At 39.7% G+C, this 16,648-nt stretch overlaps 1 protein-coding gene across 5 annotated transcripts in view; it reads right to left on the bottom strand.

Moving 5' to 3' along the window:
• Positions 1-4,548: 4,548 nt before the first annotated feature.
• Positions 4,549-16,648, bottom strand: part of RABGAP1 (RAB GTPase activating protein 1) — a 71,372-nt gene continuing 59,272 nt past the window's right edge. For 2 of the 5 annotated variants that reach the window (XM_075772418.1, XM_075772419.1), the window contains exons 19-26: positions 16,493-16,621; positions 12,100-12,192; positions 10,990-11,100; positions 8,124-8,228; positions 7,551-7,634; positions 6,652-6,723; positions 5,896-6,093; positions 4,556-5,111 (exon numbers count right to left, since the gene is read on the bottom strand). In XM_075772418.1, coding sequence (XP_075628533.1) covers positions 4,989-5,111; positions 5,896-6,093; positions 6,652-6,723; positions 7,551-7,634; positions 8,124-8,228; positions 10,990-11,100; positions 12,100-12,192; positions 16,493-16,621 — 915 coding nt within the window. In that variant the 3' untranslated portion in view covers positions 4,556-4,988. Of the gene's footprint in view, positions 5,112-5,895; positions 6,094-6,651; positions 6,724-7,550; positions 7,635-8,123; positions 8,229-10,989; positions 11,101-12,099; positions 12,193-16,492; positions 16,622-16,648 lie in introns of all 5 variants that reach the window. The other 3 variants (XM_075772420.1, XM_075772421.1, XM_075772417.1) reach the window with 2 other exon arrangements.

The following is a 16,648-nucleotide window of genomic DNA, read 5'->3' as shown; positions in this document are numbered from 1 at the left end:
ACCTGAGGGGCCTATGGTGTTGTCTGGAAAAGGCAAAAAAAGACAAGGCAATTTAAATCCCATGCAAATTAAGAGAAAATTTTACATCTTCTCTACAAAGACCATTAATGCACTACCAAGTTCAGCACAGGTTTCCCACAAAGCATTACCAATGTCCAGCAATTAACATTTTCTTCTAAACCTCTGCCACCTTCCCCTGCCCTAGTGCCCTCCAGACACCAGCACATGGCACTGCAGATGCCGGGAGAGCCGAAGGAGAGCAGCCCACTGAGGGGATCCCCGACAGGCACCATGTGGGGAATGAGGGAACCACCATGCTAAAAGGCCTCTGCTGCCCTCAAGATCAGAAGTGGCTAAGCAGCTCTGGGTAGGCTGCTCTGGTGTGCCCGCACTCAGCTCTTCCTTCCCACCTGGGCAGACCCAGCCGTTCCTCTCACCACCGCCCTGCTCCAGAGCCCCTTTATCTTTGGTGCAGCACCCACCACCATGGCACGGTGCCTCACCTACCACAAAGCTTCCAGCAAACAAAATGGCGCTGCAGAGAGGCCGCTATGGGTGACATCCAACGCCAGCCCCACAAGCTGTTGTCTCTCAAGGGCTGCTCCTGCTGCCAATCAGAGCGCCAGCCTATCAGAGATCACTCTGGGACCAGCGGGCTCTGCCCCCCACTCTTCAGGACAGAGGAGGGAGCCATGAGCACCACTGAGGCAGCGGCCGCCATGGCCCGGCTTCCCTGGGGCGGGGAGCTGCACCCGACGGAGTTTTCCTCTCTGCAGCTGTACAAGGAGGTGCCTGAAAAATTCGGGGTGCTCCACGCTGCCTCTCCTCAACTAAATCAATCTCAGACAATCATCCGCATGTTAAACTTCAAAGTCAGCTCAGTTCCACTCATCCCATCTTGGAAAACACTTGCCTTCCAATGTTACACCAACGTCAGGCAACAAATAGGGTCTCTTAACAGGGCAACTATGCTTTTCACGCAGTCTGTGCTTTCCTGCCATTCCTGTAACTGGACGGCAGCTGTGTGGCCAGATTATCTTAAGAAAAAGCATTCAGTACAGGATTACATATTGTCCCATTTCATTAGCATGCAGAAAATGCAGCAAAATCAAATCCTCATTCCTCAAACTCATTATGGACATGCAGCAGTAAATTCTAGCAAAATTTTGAAGGTTTTTGTATGCAGAGTCCTCGATTGCCTTTGGTAATACAGAAGGAATAATGCTGCATAATAAAAAAAAAGTGGGGAAAAAAGAGGAAAATTTAAAATAGAAAGCAATCATCACTGTGCACACAGATGCCACATTTTGTTTTTTTATTTAAGAAGGACCTTCAGTTTAGTTAGTTGGCTCACACTACCTTCCTTGTTCAATCAGGGTACCGGCCCCGCAGCCAGAACAAGCCACCGGCCCTGTGGCGCTGGCCCCTCTCCCGCCGAGGGCTGAAAAACCTCGCCGGATTAAGCTCTTACGTTAGGCACCTCTGTGAAGTGTCTAAAGTTAGGCTGGATGAATGCAAGCCAAGCTGTTGAACAGATGGAGTGAAATCCTCCTCTTGATAACAGGAACTTTATATCACTGCCATGGCTAAGAAGGGCAGCTAAAAAAAGTCAGGGAGGTGGTTATATAAATTTCAAGATGGCTTACCAGTAATGCTTAAAGGTAAAACTTTCTGATAGATCTTGAATATCCACTTCCAGCTGCAGACCCTGAGCAGCCAAGAAGTTCTGCAACAAAAATGAGATCGTAACACTAGAGCTAGCATGCTACGAGGCCACAGGAACTTAGTGATGCGGCACAAACGTGCAAAGCATTAGCAAGTTGGAGCCTGGAGCACAAGAGACAAACCCCAGCATGAGCAGAGTGGTGCTTGTCTCGAGTTCAGTGCGCAAAACCAGTCGAGAGGCATATATGATCAGAAAAGTGACTGACTACTAGCAAATAACTAACCGTCTTAATGCCAAAAATGCTACCAAATACACTCAAATCCTTTTCGCTTACAGGTCTGTAAAATACTCGTGCTTATAGCAGCTCTGAATGTTTTGGTTGTTTTTTTTTTAACCTCACGTATTGATAGTCTTGAACATCTGCAAATACACCTTTCTTATCTTAAAAATGATCTGCTTCATTGTCTTTCACATGTAGTTGCACTTTAAACATGTGCGTCTCAGCACAGGATCCATTTTCCTTCATTAGCTGTGGATATTTTACATGGAGTCAGATGTGAAATACATTGCTAATAGTTATTTTCAAGCATCAAAATCTTTCAGGTAGATCTCTAAAGTAATCCCATGACTGGAAACTGGCTATAAAATGTTTCTTATAAAACACTGTGAAGAAATTAGTTTCTCATTATGCATGTTACATGTCCAAACTAAAATGGGGAATATATGCTGCATGCAATTTTGAGGTAATGTTTACTTAGAGAGTGAAAGAGATCTGAACAATAAAGCAACTTTTCCCCTCCCTTTAAGTATGTCATTTTTTGGAGGAAAGAGGAAGCTATGCTATTTCCCAGACCCTTTGGGAAGATAAGTGGATGAAGTACTTTGGGCTTGAGTTGTTCCTTCTTCCCCCCCTGCTCCCCCATCCCATATTTACCTTCAAACTTTCTCCAAAAGTTGTAATTATTGAGAAATTGCAGAACTGAAGTTACCAAGAGATGCACCTCTGTGAAAGACAAAGCAGCAAGGACTATGGACAACCTTATAATGCCATTCTCTCAAAGCAGAAGTATGGCTAGAAAAGTGACAGCGTGATAACAGCCTCCTAGAGCAGGGCTGCTTTTGGAGTCACCTTTAGTCATTTTGGTGACAAAAATACATTTTTACTCCTTGTTATCTCTGCAGAACACACACGGCTAGGGGAGCATGCTCTGCACTGTGACCCAATTAGTACAGTCATCCAGACGCACAACTAAACCCTACGTTCAGCTATGACTAGAAAATCCTAGTGAAGATGACGTGAATGACACTTGACCCCATAGAATTTGTTACTGATGATGATAAGCAGAGCTAGCCTACCTTTATTTTGCAGATCCAAGCACAATTTGGAGGGCCATGGAAAAAAAAAATGTTCTAAATTGGAAACGTTTGAGAAATACTGAGTCACAAGCCTCAAGCTGCACAAGGTCATTTTTGCAGTTTCTTTTTTCAGAGCAAACCCTAGATTTTATTATAGAAAGCAGTGTTGGCAACACTTGGAATATGCAGTCTTTTTTAGTAAAGCCCTTTGCGGCATGACTGTAGTCTCAGTCTTAGAGAAGCTTGCAGATGCTACTGCTTCTACTTTAAGAAGAGAATTAGTTTTATATTGCAAAATATTTAATTAATTTCATGTTAAAATGAAATGAAACAACAAAATAGTTATACAATTTTACTAGTTTATATTTCAATTCATAAAGTATACACACTGCAACTATGCTACCACAATGTCCACGCATCTAATATTGATGGAGTTACAGTATATTTTTTTTTTTTGGTATTAAACAATAGAGATAATGTATGCAGTTAAGGAAAAAAGCTTGGACATAGCATGTTCTATTCCGTAGTTACAGAGTACATTAGCTAGCATTAGTACAGTAAACAAGAAAAAGGTAGAAATACAAAATAAACCAAATATCTTTATATACAAACCAGTGCCTCTTATTGTTACCAGCTTATACTCACACTGCACACAAAATTTATCCACTGATGCAATAGATACTTCAGCATAACACAAACCAGTATAAATTAAAAAAATTACAAGGTGCAAAACTCCATTCTACAGCTTTCTGGTGAGAACTCAAGACAATCCAACGAATAAGAAATCCAAGCACGTTTAGCACCTATTAGTGCAACTGCATCGAGCGTGAAAAATGACCTACACAATCTCTGAACGTGTTACCAGGGAAGCCAGTCGGATAGCTATAGATGCTCACAGCTACACTCACGCAGTGATTTTTGCCTCATATATATCTCAGTTTATTGTTTCCTTGTCCCATTCATACCTATGTGCAAAACTAAATCCTGGAAGCTTTCTCAGAGCTTCACAGAAGGCCTGCTACAGCCGGGTAAAAACAAACAAACAAAACAAAAAACAAAAAAACTGACAAAAATCAGACAAAAAGACTCAATTAAATGTCAGACCATCCACATAATTAGTATGTATGAGCAGTCCTGGTGTTGGGGATTTCAACGCTGTTGATATGTGGATCAAACAATATGACACAGAAGTGAAACGGAAATTTGCCAAGAATTCTGATTATTCTTGTCTAGCACTTAGACAAGTCTCCCAGCCTCAGGTTGTGAATTTGTTTGGCTGCCCATGCCAAAAAAAGCCCAGAGTTGCATAGAATTGATTAGTAACAGAAAGAAATGCCAAACACAGAGAGATGGATGCTGCATCTACTAAAACAAAGTGGGGTTGCTCGACAGGAATGCTGAAATCATCCCCATTCATAAAGCAAAACATGTCACCTCCTACTCTCCATATCCTACCTCTGGGGACTGCTTTCTGGCACTGATGTAGTTCTTGCTAAAGTTGTCCTTTTTTGTTGTTTGGTTTTTCATTTTTCCTTTTTTTTTTCTTTTTTTTTTTCCTTTTTTTTTTTACTTTGTTAGTGACACTTTTCCTTTCAAATAAAATATTAAAAAAGGTTATAACTGTAAAAAAACCTATCATATGTAAACTTAACAATTAGGGTTTGGTAAGTTCTCGTACCTAGTCTGTGAAAAGCCTCCAGCCAGACCGCAGAATGGAGTGTTTCTCTGAAGAGCTTCAATCTAGCTACATCACCTGTTAAATATCAGTAGTATGAAGATCCCATGTCTAGCAATAAACCCTTTCTTGTGTTTCCATCCTCTTTATCACTGACCTATTGAAATCCTGACATGCTGTGTTTCTATTTTATTTACATTCTGGTCCTCTCATGTCACAGAATTAAACATCTGGCCAAGGAAGGCAACAAAAGGTGTGGTGTTAAGAAGGTGTATTTGACAGAACTGCTTTTCAACAAGTCTCTTTTCCTTGGACTCCAGTCACTGTTTTTATAGAGCTTATTGTTCTGTTGAACCATGTTTTCTTTGCAGCTTGTACTTCATTCAATGCCAGACCCAAATGGTGCTCCAAATCCTGCGAACAGAAGAGTAATTTCATAAACTTGTTATGTATTCACAGTACAAGGTTATATGACTAACTTAGAAGGCTCTAGGACATCTACAATCTCTTGGCCACTTTAGAAGTTAAACAAGTCTTAGATAAATTAAAAGTAGCACAAGCTGATGAAGAAAAAAAAAAGCTTTGAAAAGCAAAACAAGACTTGTGCCATTGCCCTTAGTGAAACATTCAGCTTTCTTTAGTACATCCAAAACCTTTAATTCTTTCCCATCTGAGAAGGAGCTATTCCCACAGGAAGTGGACTTTGTACAAACTGATTTTTATGTTTCTGTGAACTGACATACCAGTTTTAGGGTAGAACAACAATGTCATATTTTATGCAAATACCTCAACCACCCGGAGTGCTTTCCAATCATGTTTTAAGAAACATGTCTAACATTTGTCACATGTTACTTCTTCATTGAACATTGATTGTGAGATAAAGGAATGCATGATTCAGTACTTTGTAAGAGCTTGGATTTCTTCCAAGAAGTTGCAGATCAGTCAGTAAGTACTGCACTGCAGCCAGGCAGATGTCTGGAGGTTGTAGTAGCTGGTAAATACAGTTCATGCAATTTCAATTATTTTGTCTGCATACACTAAGTTTCAGACCCAATGTTTGGTTAAATAACCCATGCAGGAAATAGCAGGTTACAGTTTCAACCAACAGGATGTGTTCCAATCCCTCTACAACACACACATTTTTTCTAGGAATGCAGACATACCATACAGACTACAAAATGAACCTCCAAAGCATTACCTGTATTTTACATTCCGCCTCCACAAGCTGCAGCTTGGTCTGGGCCAGCTCAAGCTCCATTTCCCTCAGCTGGTTTTTCAGCGTTTCCTTCTCCTCATCTGTGTCCTCATCTGAACCATCCTTGGCAGAACTAGCAACTTTCACACGGCCTTCTTTATTGAAGAACTCCCGGCAATGCTCACAGTCATCCACTTTTTGCTAAAGTAAATACCTGATTGTGAATGCTTGCGTTGAAGTGCTGGTGATATGATCAAAACCTATTCCTGCCTCTGCTCTGGAAGAGCAGCACAACACAAGAGGGACCACTAATGATTTGCAAACTCAGGGACTTTTGGGGAAGCACAGCCAAGCAGGAACTCCTGCCGCCCCCAGATTTATGGCTCTGGAAACACTGCTGAATTTTTGGTAACACTGTGTTGCCACAATAATGGGCTCTGTACTGACCGCATGTTACTTCATGGTAAAAGAGAAATCTCCTCCAGAACAAAAAAAAAAGACCCCTCAAAAACTTAACAGTTGTTACTGCCCAGCATCAACATTAGTATGTAACCAATACGGCACAAGAGAGAGCTGACAGTTACTCATCTCTTCTCCAAGATCTTCCCCTTTCTTTTGCAAAGAAAGATCTCCTTTCCAAAATTGTGACTAAGGAACTCTCAGCCACCACTTTAGTAATAAAATAAATTATGTGCTTGCTGTTACGATTTTGCTATGAGATTTAAACATTGTAGACTGTGGATCTATCTGGTCTCTTACCCGTATTTTCTCAATTTCAGCTTTATTTGCTGTCTGTTGCTTTTCCAGTCGCTCACTCAGCTGGGAACAAATCTGACAGGCAAAATTATGTTACCAGACCATTTATAAATGTAAATTGCCTCCCAAATGAATGCTAAAGCACCAATAAATGCTACAGAGTCTGAGGGCTCTTAGAAAGCCATGAGAATTAGGATGCTGCATTAACTTGTCTCATATTCTCATTCAGTTGTACATATTCTCATTCTCTACATGTTCTTCTATGCCCACAGGAAAAGGTGCAGTTTCAATGTAAGTTACTAGCAGTTTGGCCTTGCTAAAGGAGCCAGAAATGGTTAGGAATAGCATGGCTCTTTTTGTTGCCTGTAGGATAAAACAACCAGGCAAGACAATCAGAGTAGTAAAAAACCCAGTTCATTCCTCAAGACCTGTGTGATGCAGACTTACGAATGTTTTGAAGGTTATGGGCCCACTAAAGAGATACATAAATTTGTTCCCCGGGAGCTTGAATTCCAAAGCAAAATCTTTGAAAGGAAAAAGGCATCTTTTCTATTTCTTAAGGGCAGTTGCCATTTGACTGAAGAAGGGAAGCTAGGAGAGAACATTTTTTTGGAATGTGGTGAACCTTTGACATTGAATGAGCCCATTTGAACAACGTTAGGCTGTAACCGAGGCTGGGGTGACTGATGACCTACAAATACCTACATCAGGGGCAAACAAAACTGACCACCAAGCATCAGGATCTCAGCAAAAGAAAATGCAAAACCAACCACAAGCTTCCCATTTAAAATAGCTAAAATGTCTCCTGAATTGCATGGCACTTATTTCCAGAAATCTCCTAAAACACCTGAGAAAGTCTTGCAATTTGATAGCAAACCACATCATCATTAAGTTGCACTTACCTGTTTGTAGTCACCAATAATAGAGCTGTTCTTTTTGATCTCTGACTCTGCCTTATCTAGTTCTCTACGACACATTTCCTTCAGCTGCAGAAAAAAAAAAAAAAAAAAAAGGGTTTAGATATTCATACAGTCTGAAAAAAAAAACCAGGTGGTATTTCCTCCTTCTCCTGAACCTCACTGCTATACTCTAGAGCAGGGAGAGCAATGGTCTAGCTCAGCTCCATGCAGACAAGGAAAAGCTGGCCTTCGGTGGCCATCATTGTTAGAAAAATTGACTAGCTAAGAGAAGAAAGTATTAAAAAAAAATAAAATGCTGACATCTGAAGTCCTATACTGTCTCTCTGGGCAGCAATCTCTGGCACAATCTGTGCCTTCATGATTTCAAGTTAAAAATTCACTACCCTATGAAGCACCTGGCACGAAAGCAAAGAATTCTGCTTTGCTGACATCCTTTACAGGAGGAGGACTAACATGACTTCAAACGTTAAGCCCTTCCCACACTTGTCACTTTTTTATTTTATTATTTCTGTACTGCACAGACAGAAATGTGAAAACAACAAAAACGCCCCTAACCTGAGCTGATTCTTCTTCTAGGCGCCTCTTTTCTTCTTCTGCATCAATCAACTTCTGTTTGGTCATTAGCAGTTCCTTATTCAGAGCATCTGCCTTTTCCTCCGCCTGAAACACAGGGAGTGGAGCACAGCACTGAAGAGGCTTTCTCACTGCCTATGCTGCTGGGCAGCCATGGGCTCCAGTAGGATGCAGCCAAGATAATTGTCTTTTCGTTCTCATTAATAAGGGTCTGTTCATTGTTATTAGTAACAGTAAAACTTTATTCTGAAAATTATTTTTCTAAAAATTGCCATCTGCAATGGCAAAGCAGCAACAAATCAAAATTAACAAAGTATACAGCTACACTCCATCACTCCAAAACTCCTCTTTGAATTCAGTGATTAGTTTTAGCAAAACTGGAGCAAGGATTGCTCCAAAGAAATCCAGTAACAGAAATAAATTTTGTTTTCTCATCCAGACTGGAAGTTGACCAACACATTTTGAAGACAACAAAAGGCACAGAACAGCTCAGGATGTGCAAGATTGATAAAAGACTATAACCAGCTCAGACCTAAGTTCAATTTGCAAACATTCAACCTTGCAATGAAAACAGAATTAATGAAAAATGCCTCTAGAACTCTATGACATCAACCGATGGATGTGATACCATCTTTATTAAGTCACCCAGAAAATACTGCATGAAAAAACTTAACTGCTAAAGTAAACGCAAGAGTCAGATCCCTCTCTCATCCTTAAAGAAAAGAGATGTCCCACCAGAAACCATGCAATCCTTTTTTGCTGCATTTTTTTTCAGAATAAAGACGTATTGTTGAAAAATCTCAGGCTCTTTATAAACCACTGAAAACTCTCTCTGCAAAGTTAAGACACCTTTTCCTGGCTTATATGCAGCAATGCAGTTACTTCCCAATAGGTGTATGAATTCTACATAAAAATAGATCAATAACTCAACTGCTATATAAAATCTTCAGAAAGTAGCTGTACCAATTCCCTTCAAAGGAAGAAAATCAAAAAATGAATTTTAGTCCCTTAAAGTCCTGCTGATCCTTTAAAACAGATGGCAAAGGCAAAGAGAACATCTTTTCATTATACATGGGTTTTGAGCTGTTTTAAAGTTAAAGAAAACTGGGATGTGGGAGTCCAACAACAGTAGAAAAATGAAGCCTATTTTCTGGTCTTAGTGCAAAGGATATTAGGGAAATTCTTGTATTTCCAAATGCTTCGCTTTGATCTTTTGGGCTGCAAGATTTCAGACAAGCCATGAAGGTATTAGAAAAGGGCGGTTAAACAATGTCCTTTGGTACTTTTCTTTCAGGACATCTAGCTAGTAGAATGAAACTTAGCATTTCAGGATCCAATTAGAAGACTTAATCAGGGTCCTAAAGTAGGATCAAATCTACCTATCTCCCTCTGGGGGATAACCCAAATGCTGCCACATCATTTACCATCTTTAAAAGCATGGCTATTATATATCCAATGAGGTATCTTAAAGATTTTGCTTAATTTTGTTCCTCTCAGCTCTCCATTTAAACGAATCAATGTAAAAGCATAACTGTGTCTCATACAGGCTCAAGCAGCCACAAACAACAGTTAATAGCTGATACAAAAAGCTTGTTCAGTACATTTTTTGCTGGAGTCCACCCTCTGAGTGCAACCGCTGGGCAGTCTGCAAAGCCTTCTATGAGCTATCTTTAATGAAGTGAAAAAGCACAGGTAACAAGAAGTGAGCATACCAAAGCTTTGTGAAAACCCTGTTTCTAGAACATGCTGCTATGATTCACCAATTTTAATACTAAAGAGCAGTAGATGAAATAAACGTGAAAGTCATAAACCAAACCTCATTAAGAGCAACATTCACTCATTAGCATCAACATTTACTATGAATATTTTTCCAGCAGCAAGTTTCCAGGAGACTGTGGGGAATCTTAAATTCTCTGAAGTAGATAAGCTGAAACATTTTAAATCCTGTCAACTCCTGCACTGTACAGTTTTCAAAAGTCATTTTCCTTTCAGATTTCAGAAATGCACTTATCTTGATACAGAACAAGAATGGCAAAACATGAGCACTTGAACTCTTCCCCTCATCTCCCCACTCAGACAGACTAAATGCATTCTAGCCTAGCATGAGCATTACAAATGCCAGTACCTTTCTGTCTCTGCATGCCCTGTAAAAAAAAGCGTACCCTAATAAAATCTCCCAAACATAAGTATGTAAAGCAGGGAATGGGACAACGAGCTTAAAAAAAAAAAAATAAAAAAAATTTCTACAACACAAAGCAAACCCGAAGTTTCCTCCCGAGAGCTCTACTGATATGGGAAACAACCCAGGATGATGAGTTCAACAAGCCAAACGAAAACCACAATAACATTTTCAGAGCTGCCTAAGGTACCTGAGAATCTGATTCATCCGAGAGCCCGACAGACTCAGACTTTCAAGTTTATTAGGCAATTTGCAAAAGCCTGTCTGCTGTGAAATCTTATTCATAAGAATACCAGTTGAAGGAAAACAGAATACAGCATCCATGTTATTATTGCTCTGACAATACAAAGACTTGACTTAGCTCCTGCTAGACTTTCTTTTCATTTACCTAGAGAAGAAAGCAACTACCCAAGTACAGGCTCAGAACCTCTCCTCTCCCTCCAATTACTCTGAATGCTTTTCAGTAATTAGTATTTCAGTCACCAGTCCTGTTTCCCACGGACCTCTGACACAGGCCTATATATCATCGGTCTGCAATAAGGACACGGAGGAAAGAATACTATCCCACCCAAATAAAATCTAGTCTAGGTACCTCCTCTCCAATGAGAGGAGTAATGAGGAATTAGCCCTAGTACCTTGTCTCTACTAAACAGCATAAAGACATCTTACATTGTCTAAATCTTTTCGCAGAGCAATCTTGCTAGTCACCAGCTCATGGGCAAGATCATCGTTTTCTTGCTCAAGCCTCATGTTTGCTTCTTGTAGGCGCCGGTTTTCACGCTGTGGGAAACAAAACAAAAGAAATGAAGTGAAGGGTCTTCCCAGGTGTTTGTCTGTAAAACACAATGCTTACTGTGCCTGAGTACAAATGCCTACCTTACATCTTAAGTATACAAAGACAACTCTACCTGCATGAAAGTCAACGAGGACAAAACTAGCTAGCCGTATTGTAAAGAAAAAAATAAATACAATATTAGTCTTGAGAAGAAACCACATGTAAATAACTCTGCTCAGCTATTACTTGTTGAGCTACAGAAGTGATTTTGAAGAATGCAATAGTAGAGGTATCATTCTGCCATTAATACCTTGCCAGGAGGTTACTACAAGTACTGATTTTCTTGGCTCAAAATAGAATTTTCATGCTGGAAATAGGCGAGAGAGAAGGATCCTGGGAAAACCACTCTATTTTCTCCTGTTACAACTCCGAGCACACAGACAGATAGTAAAGAAAGTTTACATAAAACTCTTCAGCTTAAAATATATAAAATTATGTATGTCTGTGTTAACATGTTACATATATGCATACATAATTTCACATATAAAATTAATTCCTATATTATATTTATTTGATAAATAAAGTATAAAATTATATACTTACTGTAACATACATCATTTGAAATTAGGGAGAGGAGTGAAGGCAGGATTGTAATCGGTGGAAGGCAGAGTTATAAGCAATTAGGCATTTTCTTTCTGTTCATGGCTTTTGGTGCAATTAACATGTTACACAAGTGCTAGAGATAGGCTCTAGTGAAACAGTTGTATAAACGCAAATATAAATTCATACTGTTCCTGTTTTCATGGTGAAGATGGGCTCACAATCGCCCCAACCTGATTAACATTGCCCATATAGAGAGATTCACTTGATGTTCATATAGCTGATTCCCTGTTGCATCCAAATTGGTGACAAAACAAAGAAAACAGCTCAAAGAAAAAGGAGTCAAAGTAGGAACTTCCTGCAGGTACTGTGTGTTAAATCAGATTGGAGCAGGTAAGCGTTACCTCAAATCTTTCTATAGGGTCCTCCTGTTGAGCTTGCTGCTCTCTCATGGTATGATATTCCTTTTCATATTTCTTCAGCTTCTTCTGGCTAATCTAAATTAAAGCAGTCCATTAGTTCCTGCCCAGAACATCAATAAAAGAAGACAATTCAAAACGGGTTATGGTATAAGTTTTAGGCAACTCCTGCCTTCTACAAAACACAGATAATGTCTTCACTCAATTTTGAGTATCAAACCCTTAGACATGGTCAAAAATTCTATTCCACTCAATATAATCACAGAAGCATCCCTTCCTCTTATCCTTTTGTGGAACATAGAGAAGGTTTTGAAAGGCATCCACAGGAGCATCCTACCTGAGTTTTCCTTGGTGCTGCACAGCTATTTGATGCTCCAAATACTACAGTGGCTTAGCATAACAGATTGCCTCAAAAACCACAAGATGTGTTTAATTTTTGAACTAGCATGATGCTAAGGTTTCTTCAGCTGCTTTTTCAGCTGTAATATTTATCATCATGCAGAAGTGTTTGGTTTATTTTACACGAGACTGCAAACGCTGAAAGGGCAAGTGCAGGCTCAGCTGACATTTCTGCTAGTGTCATTCAAGCTCAGTAGAAAACAGTCCAGTCCCAGAGTTGCCTAGGCATCTTGGCAAGCAGCAACAACTCAGAAGCATGCTGTGTCCCCTAACGCTCCGGGATTTGGGAGGCTGGAATTCTGTCCTCAGCTCTGACAGACACACAACATAGGAAAGTGACTCTCTCAGGGTCCCAGTTTCCCCTTCTGTGAGAAGGGAGAGAAAGGTGGTGTTGAATTCAGTATTTTGTGCACAGTGCTCAAGTCCTATAGGGACAGAGAACACAAGAGAACCTGTAACAGATCCTGACCAGCATCTTTCCTTGCATCACCTGTGCCGTATCCTACAATGGGTTAGCAACACAGACAATGCCAAGACCACTGTGAGCATTTCACATGCAAGTTAGTATGCATCTAAATTAAATGTCTAGTATTAAAAGTTGCTGCTTAAACTTTATTATTATTTCAGTAAATCAAATAAATTGAAAAGCTATGGATACATTTTCTTCCTTAAAAAAGCCTTGTCTGAGAAAGATGTTAAACAAACATTACATGCATAAATGACAGGCAGAACGGAAAACATGTTTGGTTTCTCTTATCTTTGGTTTTATCATTAACAACCTTACTTGAAAAGAACTGTAGAAAACTGGTAGCTAGGCTCCCTCTAGTGAGAGCTGCACAGAAACATTTTGCAGTACTTGAGCTGACATTTTTTTTGGAGATGCCAGCCCATTTATCTGGAGTCAGTCCAGGCACATCACAACTGCAGAAGTTATTCTTACTAAGCACTCCAGACAAACACACAGAGCATTAACCCTTTACGGACAATGAAGTCAGTAACTTCAGTTAATCATTTCACAGCGCTGCCCCTGCTGAAACACTGCCCAAACTATTGGGTTTCATACACCAAATCTCAAGCTATGCAAAGGTTAGATCTTGAGCAGCGAGGCATCCAGCCACATTAGAGGAAAGGAAGGCAGGCGCACTATTGTACTTTCATCTTCTCCTTTTCCAAGTGCATTAAACCAGTTTTGCCTCTAGATACCAATAATGAGGTGATTCTGAGAAGATTTGCTGTTGTCACTGATTCTGGACATTGGAGGGAATCATGCCCTGGGGACATTAGCAAGGCCGTTGGGTGTGCATGGTGAGAGAAGGCAGAAACGAACACTGAAGTCCCACCGTAGATTTTCAGGGGCACAGGAGGCAGTAGTAACTCTGGTAACATTTGACCGCAACATTAAGGAGTCACTTTAAGAATCCAGCGTTGTCTCAAGCTGATCATTTACTGACCTCCTTTCCAGCAGAATGCTGCTGTAATTACAATGCCTTAGTCAGGCTACTTCTCCCTTCCTATAAATTATTTATTTTGACATCAGGCCCTTTTCTGCTCAAAAACGCTTCCAGATACAGAGCTGGAGATTTCTACTGTCAGCAAAGGACTTATATTTTAGGTCAAAGAAAGCAATTATGTGCAGCACTCCCATCGAGGGCACCACACATGGATGTGACACAAGTGTTCAGTATCTGTGCACAGCCCCGTCATGCAGTCTGTACTTCCTCCATAACCTTCCATTTAATCCCCTCAAAACCACACAGCACTCAAGGAAGCAGTGGACAACAGCACTGGGAACACAGGGAATCTTGGCAGAGTGGGAAGAGGAACAAGTTGTTATTCGGAAACATGAAAGGCAAACACACTCATTACACATGATCTTAACCAGATGCACGTGCGACATCTATACTGCGACTAATGTTAAATGATTGGAGAGCTAAAATAGCTTACTTTATTCTTGATAATTCCGTAATTTCTACACTAGTTTCATATAAGACATACTTGAACTCTATGCAGACTACTGCTGTGTGTACTGCTACTACACCAGGAGTACAAGATGCCTTCAATGTTAACATCATAGGGAAGTTGTGTACTTATGCACTGATGCTACAAAGAATTCCTCTAGTGAAATTTAAAGAAAAAGGATACGTGGAACCATACCAGTGTATTTGACGAAAACTTAATCTACACAAAATGATAAAGAAAGAATCAGAGCTTCCTTAAAATACACAAAATAAATTATTAAAGTTCCATTTTAGAACTCAATCGTTACATCTATAAAGAGGAAACAATAACTTCCTAAGTGTAACTTTTTTTTGGGTAATTTCATTTTAAGGGCTTAGTTCGACATGCCCCTATAAAGCTTAATTACAATATTTAACAATTAGAAAAGCAATTGACTTTCAGTTGTGAGGTAATGCAATATTTGCTATATATAACTGAAGTCTTAATGTCCAAAGCTAGAACTTCTATTTCATATAGTTATATTTAAGAAATAGGGCTTAGTGGGCAACTGAAATCTAAAAAAACCCAACAAAACAAAACCAAAACAACCCACAATCAAGCAAAAAAACCCTCCACTGTTTACCTCAGTAGTTCAAACATACAGGAGAGCTCACAGAGCTCTCTGAATAAATTCTATTAAGAAAATAAATTACTGAGATTAATTAATTTATGGGTCAGCATCTCTCCAGTCTACAGTAGACATCGAACTCTGGTTCCTATGTTTCTATTCAGTTCAAAAAAAGGCTCCTATAAGGACCAGAGATGACATTTTACAGTGATACATGGTTTCTGTTATGTAAGTCAGAAGTCTAATTATCATCAGTACTTCCTAAACACTGCCTTTAGGAACAGTTCATTAATGATTTGTGGGAGAAGTCACAGACCACATTAAAAGACAGTCTAGATGAGCTTGCCAGCCTCCAAACACCCTCGCAGAAAGCAGTAGGTACTTACAAAAGATTCATGTTCAGAAACATCTGCACACAAAACACCGTGTGGTGCCTGAGAGAGTTTTACAGCATTTTACAGAGCATCTTAGCACTTGTTTCCAGTAGCCAAATGAAAAGCCAAGAAGGAAGCCGATACTGTAAACCTCCTACATGGGCTGCTCATTAAAAACAATGCAGTTTTTGCATTATTAAAAAACTTCAGCTACCTGTAGCAGCTCCAGACAACATACAACTCAGGCAGCACTTTGTTTAATTTCACATAAAGCAGACCCTCTTTAGCCTACAAGATCGTAAGAGATTAACCTGTTATTGTCAGCTACCTAGAATACAAATGAAATAGTCCTGAATGGGAAACTAACTTAAAATGCTTTTTAAAAAAGCAGTATACATCCCCCACCATAAAAAAATGACAAATCAAAACCTCACACAGGGAATACATCAACCTCAAGGTCATTACCCCAGCTTGACCTGTAAGAAATTTTAAATGTTAAATCATATTTCTTCACGTCCCTAGAAGATCTGTAAATCTATCAATGCATTTTTTAATGAGCTCTCTATTGCAGTACATAAACATCACATGCACCCACAATTAAAAATAACCATTTTCTGTCTGAAAGATTACATTCTGTTTCTGCATTATTTACTGTTTTACATGAAACTTCCCCACTACCTCTCCATGAAAGATACTACCCTGTTTGCAGCTACTACTGGAGAAAGATTTCAGCAAAGAACTACAGAGATGTCTGCAATTATTTTGTATTAGTGCCATTAGTCATTTAATGTTTGTTTGGGTTTGTTTGGGTTTTTTTAAGTAGCACTGATTTTTAGTAGCACTGAATATTGCTTTCTGAAAGCTACTCTGGTTTTGAGTTCTGCAGGAAAGCCCATATCACTCGGAGAAACTTGGGGCTTTACTGTGTTTCACTGTAAAGCTTCTGCAATGTATTTGCATTTGGACAAGCGAGTTGCAAAGCTACATACAGAGACAGATGTTAAAGATATGCTTGCAGTTACTATCACCAGATCTTTACCTTCATATTACATGCTAATTCCATCAGCTTTTTTGCATTTTCTTCTGAACGGTATCTCTTGGGTAGCTGTACGCGGAAGAATTTTAAAGCCCCTTCAAAGTCAGTCAGTAACAAATCATCCTTGGTAGTCTAGAGACAAGGAAAGAAAAAAACAGT

Source organism: Balearica regulorum, chromosome 20 (assembly GCF_011004875.1).
Source record: "Balearica regulorum gibbericeps isolate bBalReg1 chromosome 20, bBalReg1.pri, whole genome shotgun sequence".
In the NCBI taxonomy this organism is placed as follows: domain Eukaryota; kingdom Metazoa; phylum Chordata; class Aves; order Gruiformes; family Gruidae; genus Balearica; species Balearica regulorum.
The sequence above is the reverse complement of the archived record's forward strand: the minus strand, read 5'-3'. Positions and strand labels throughout refer to the sequence as shown.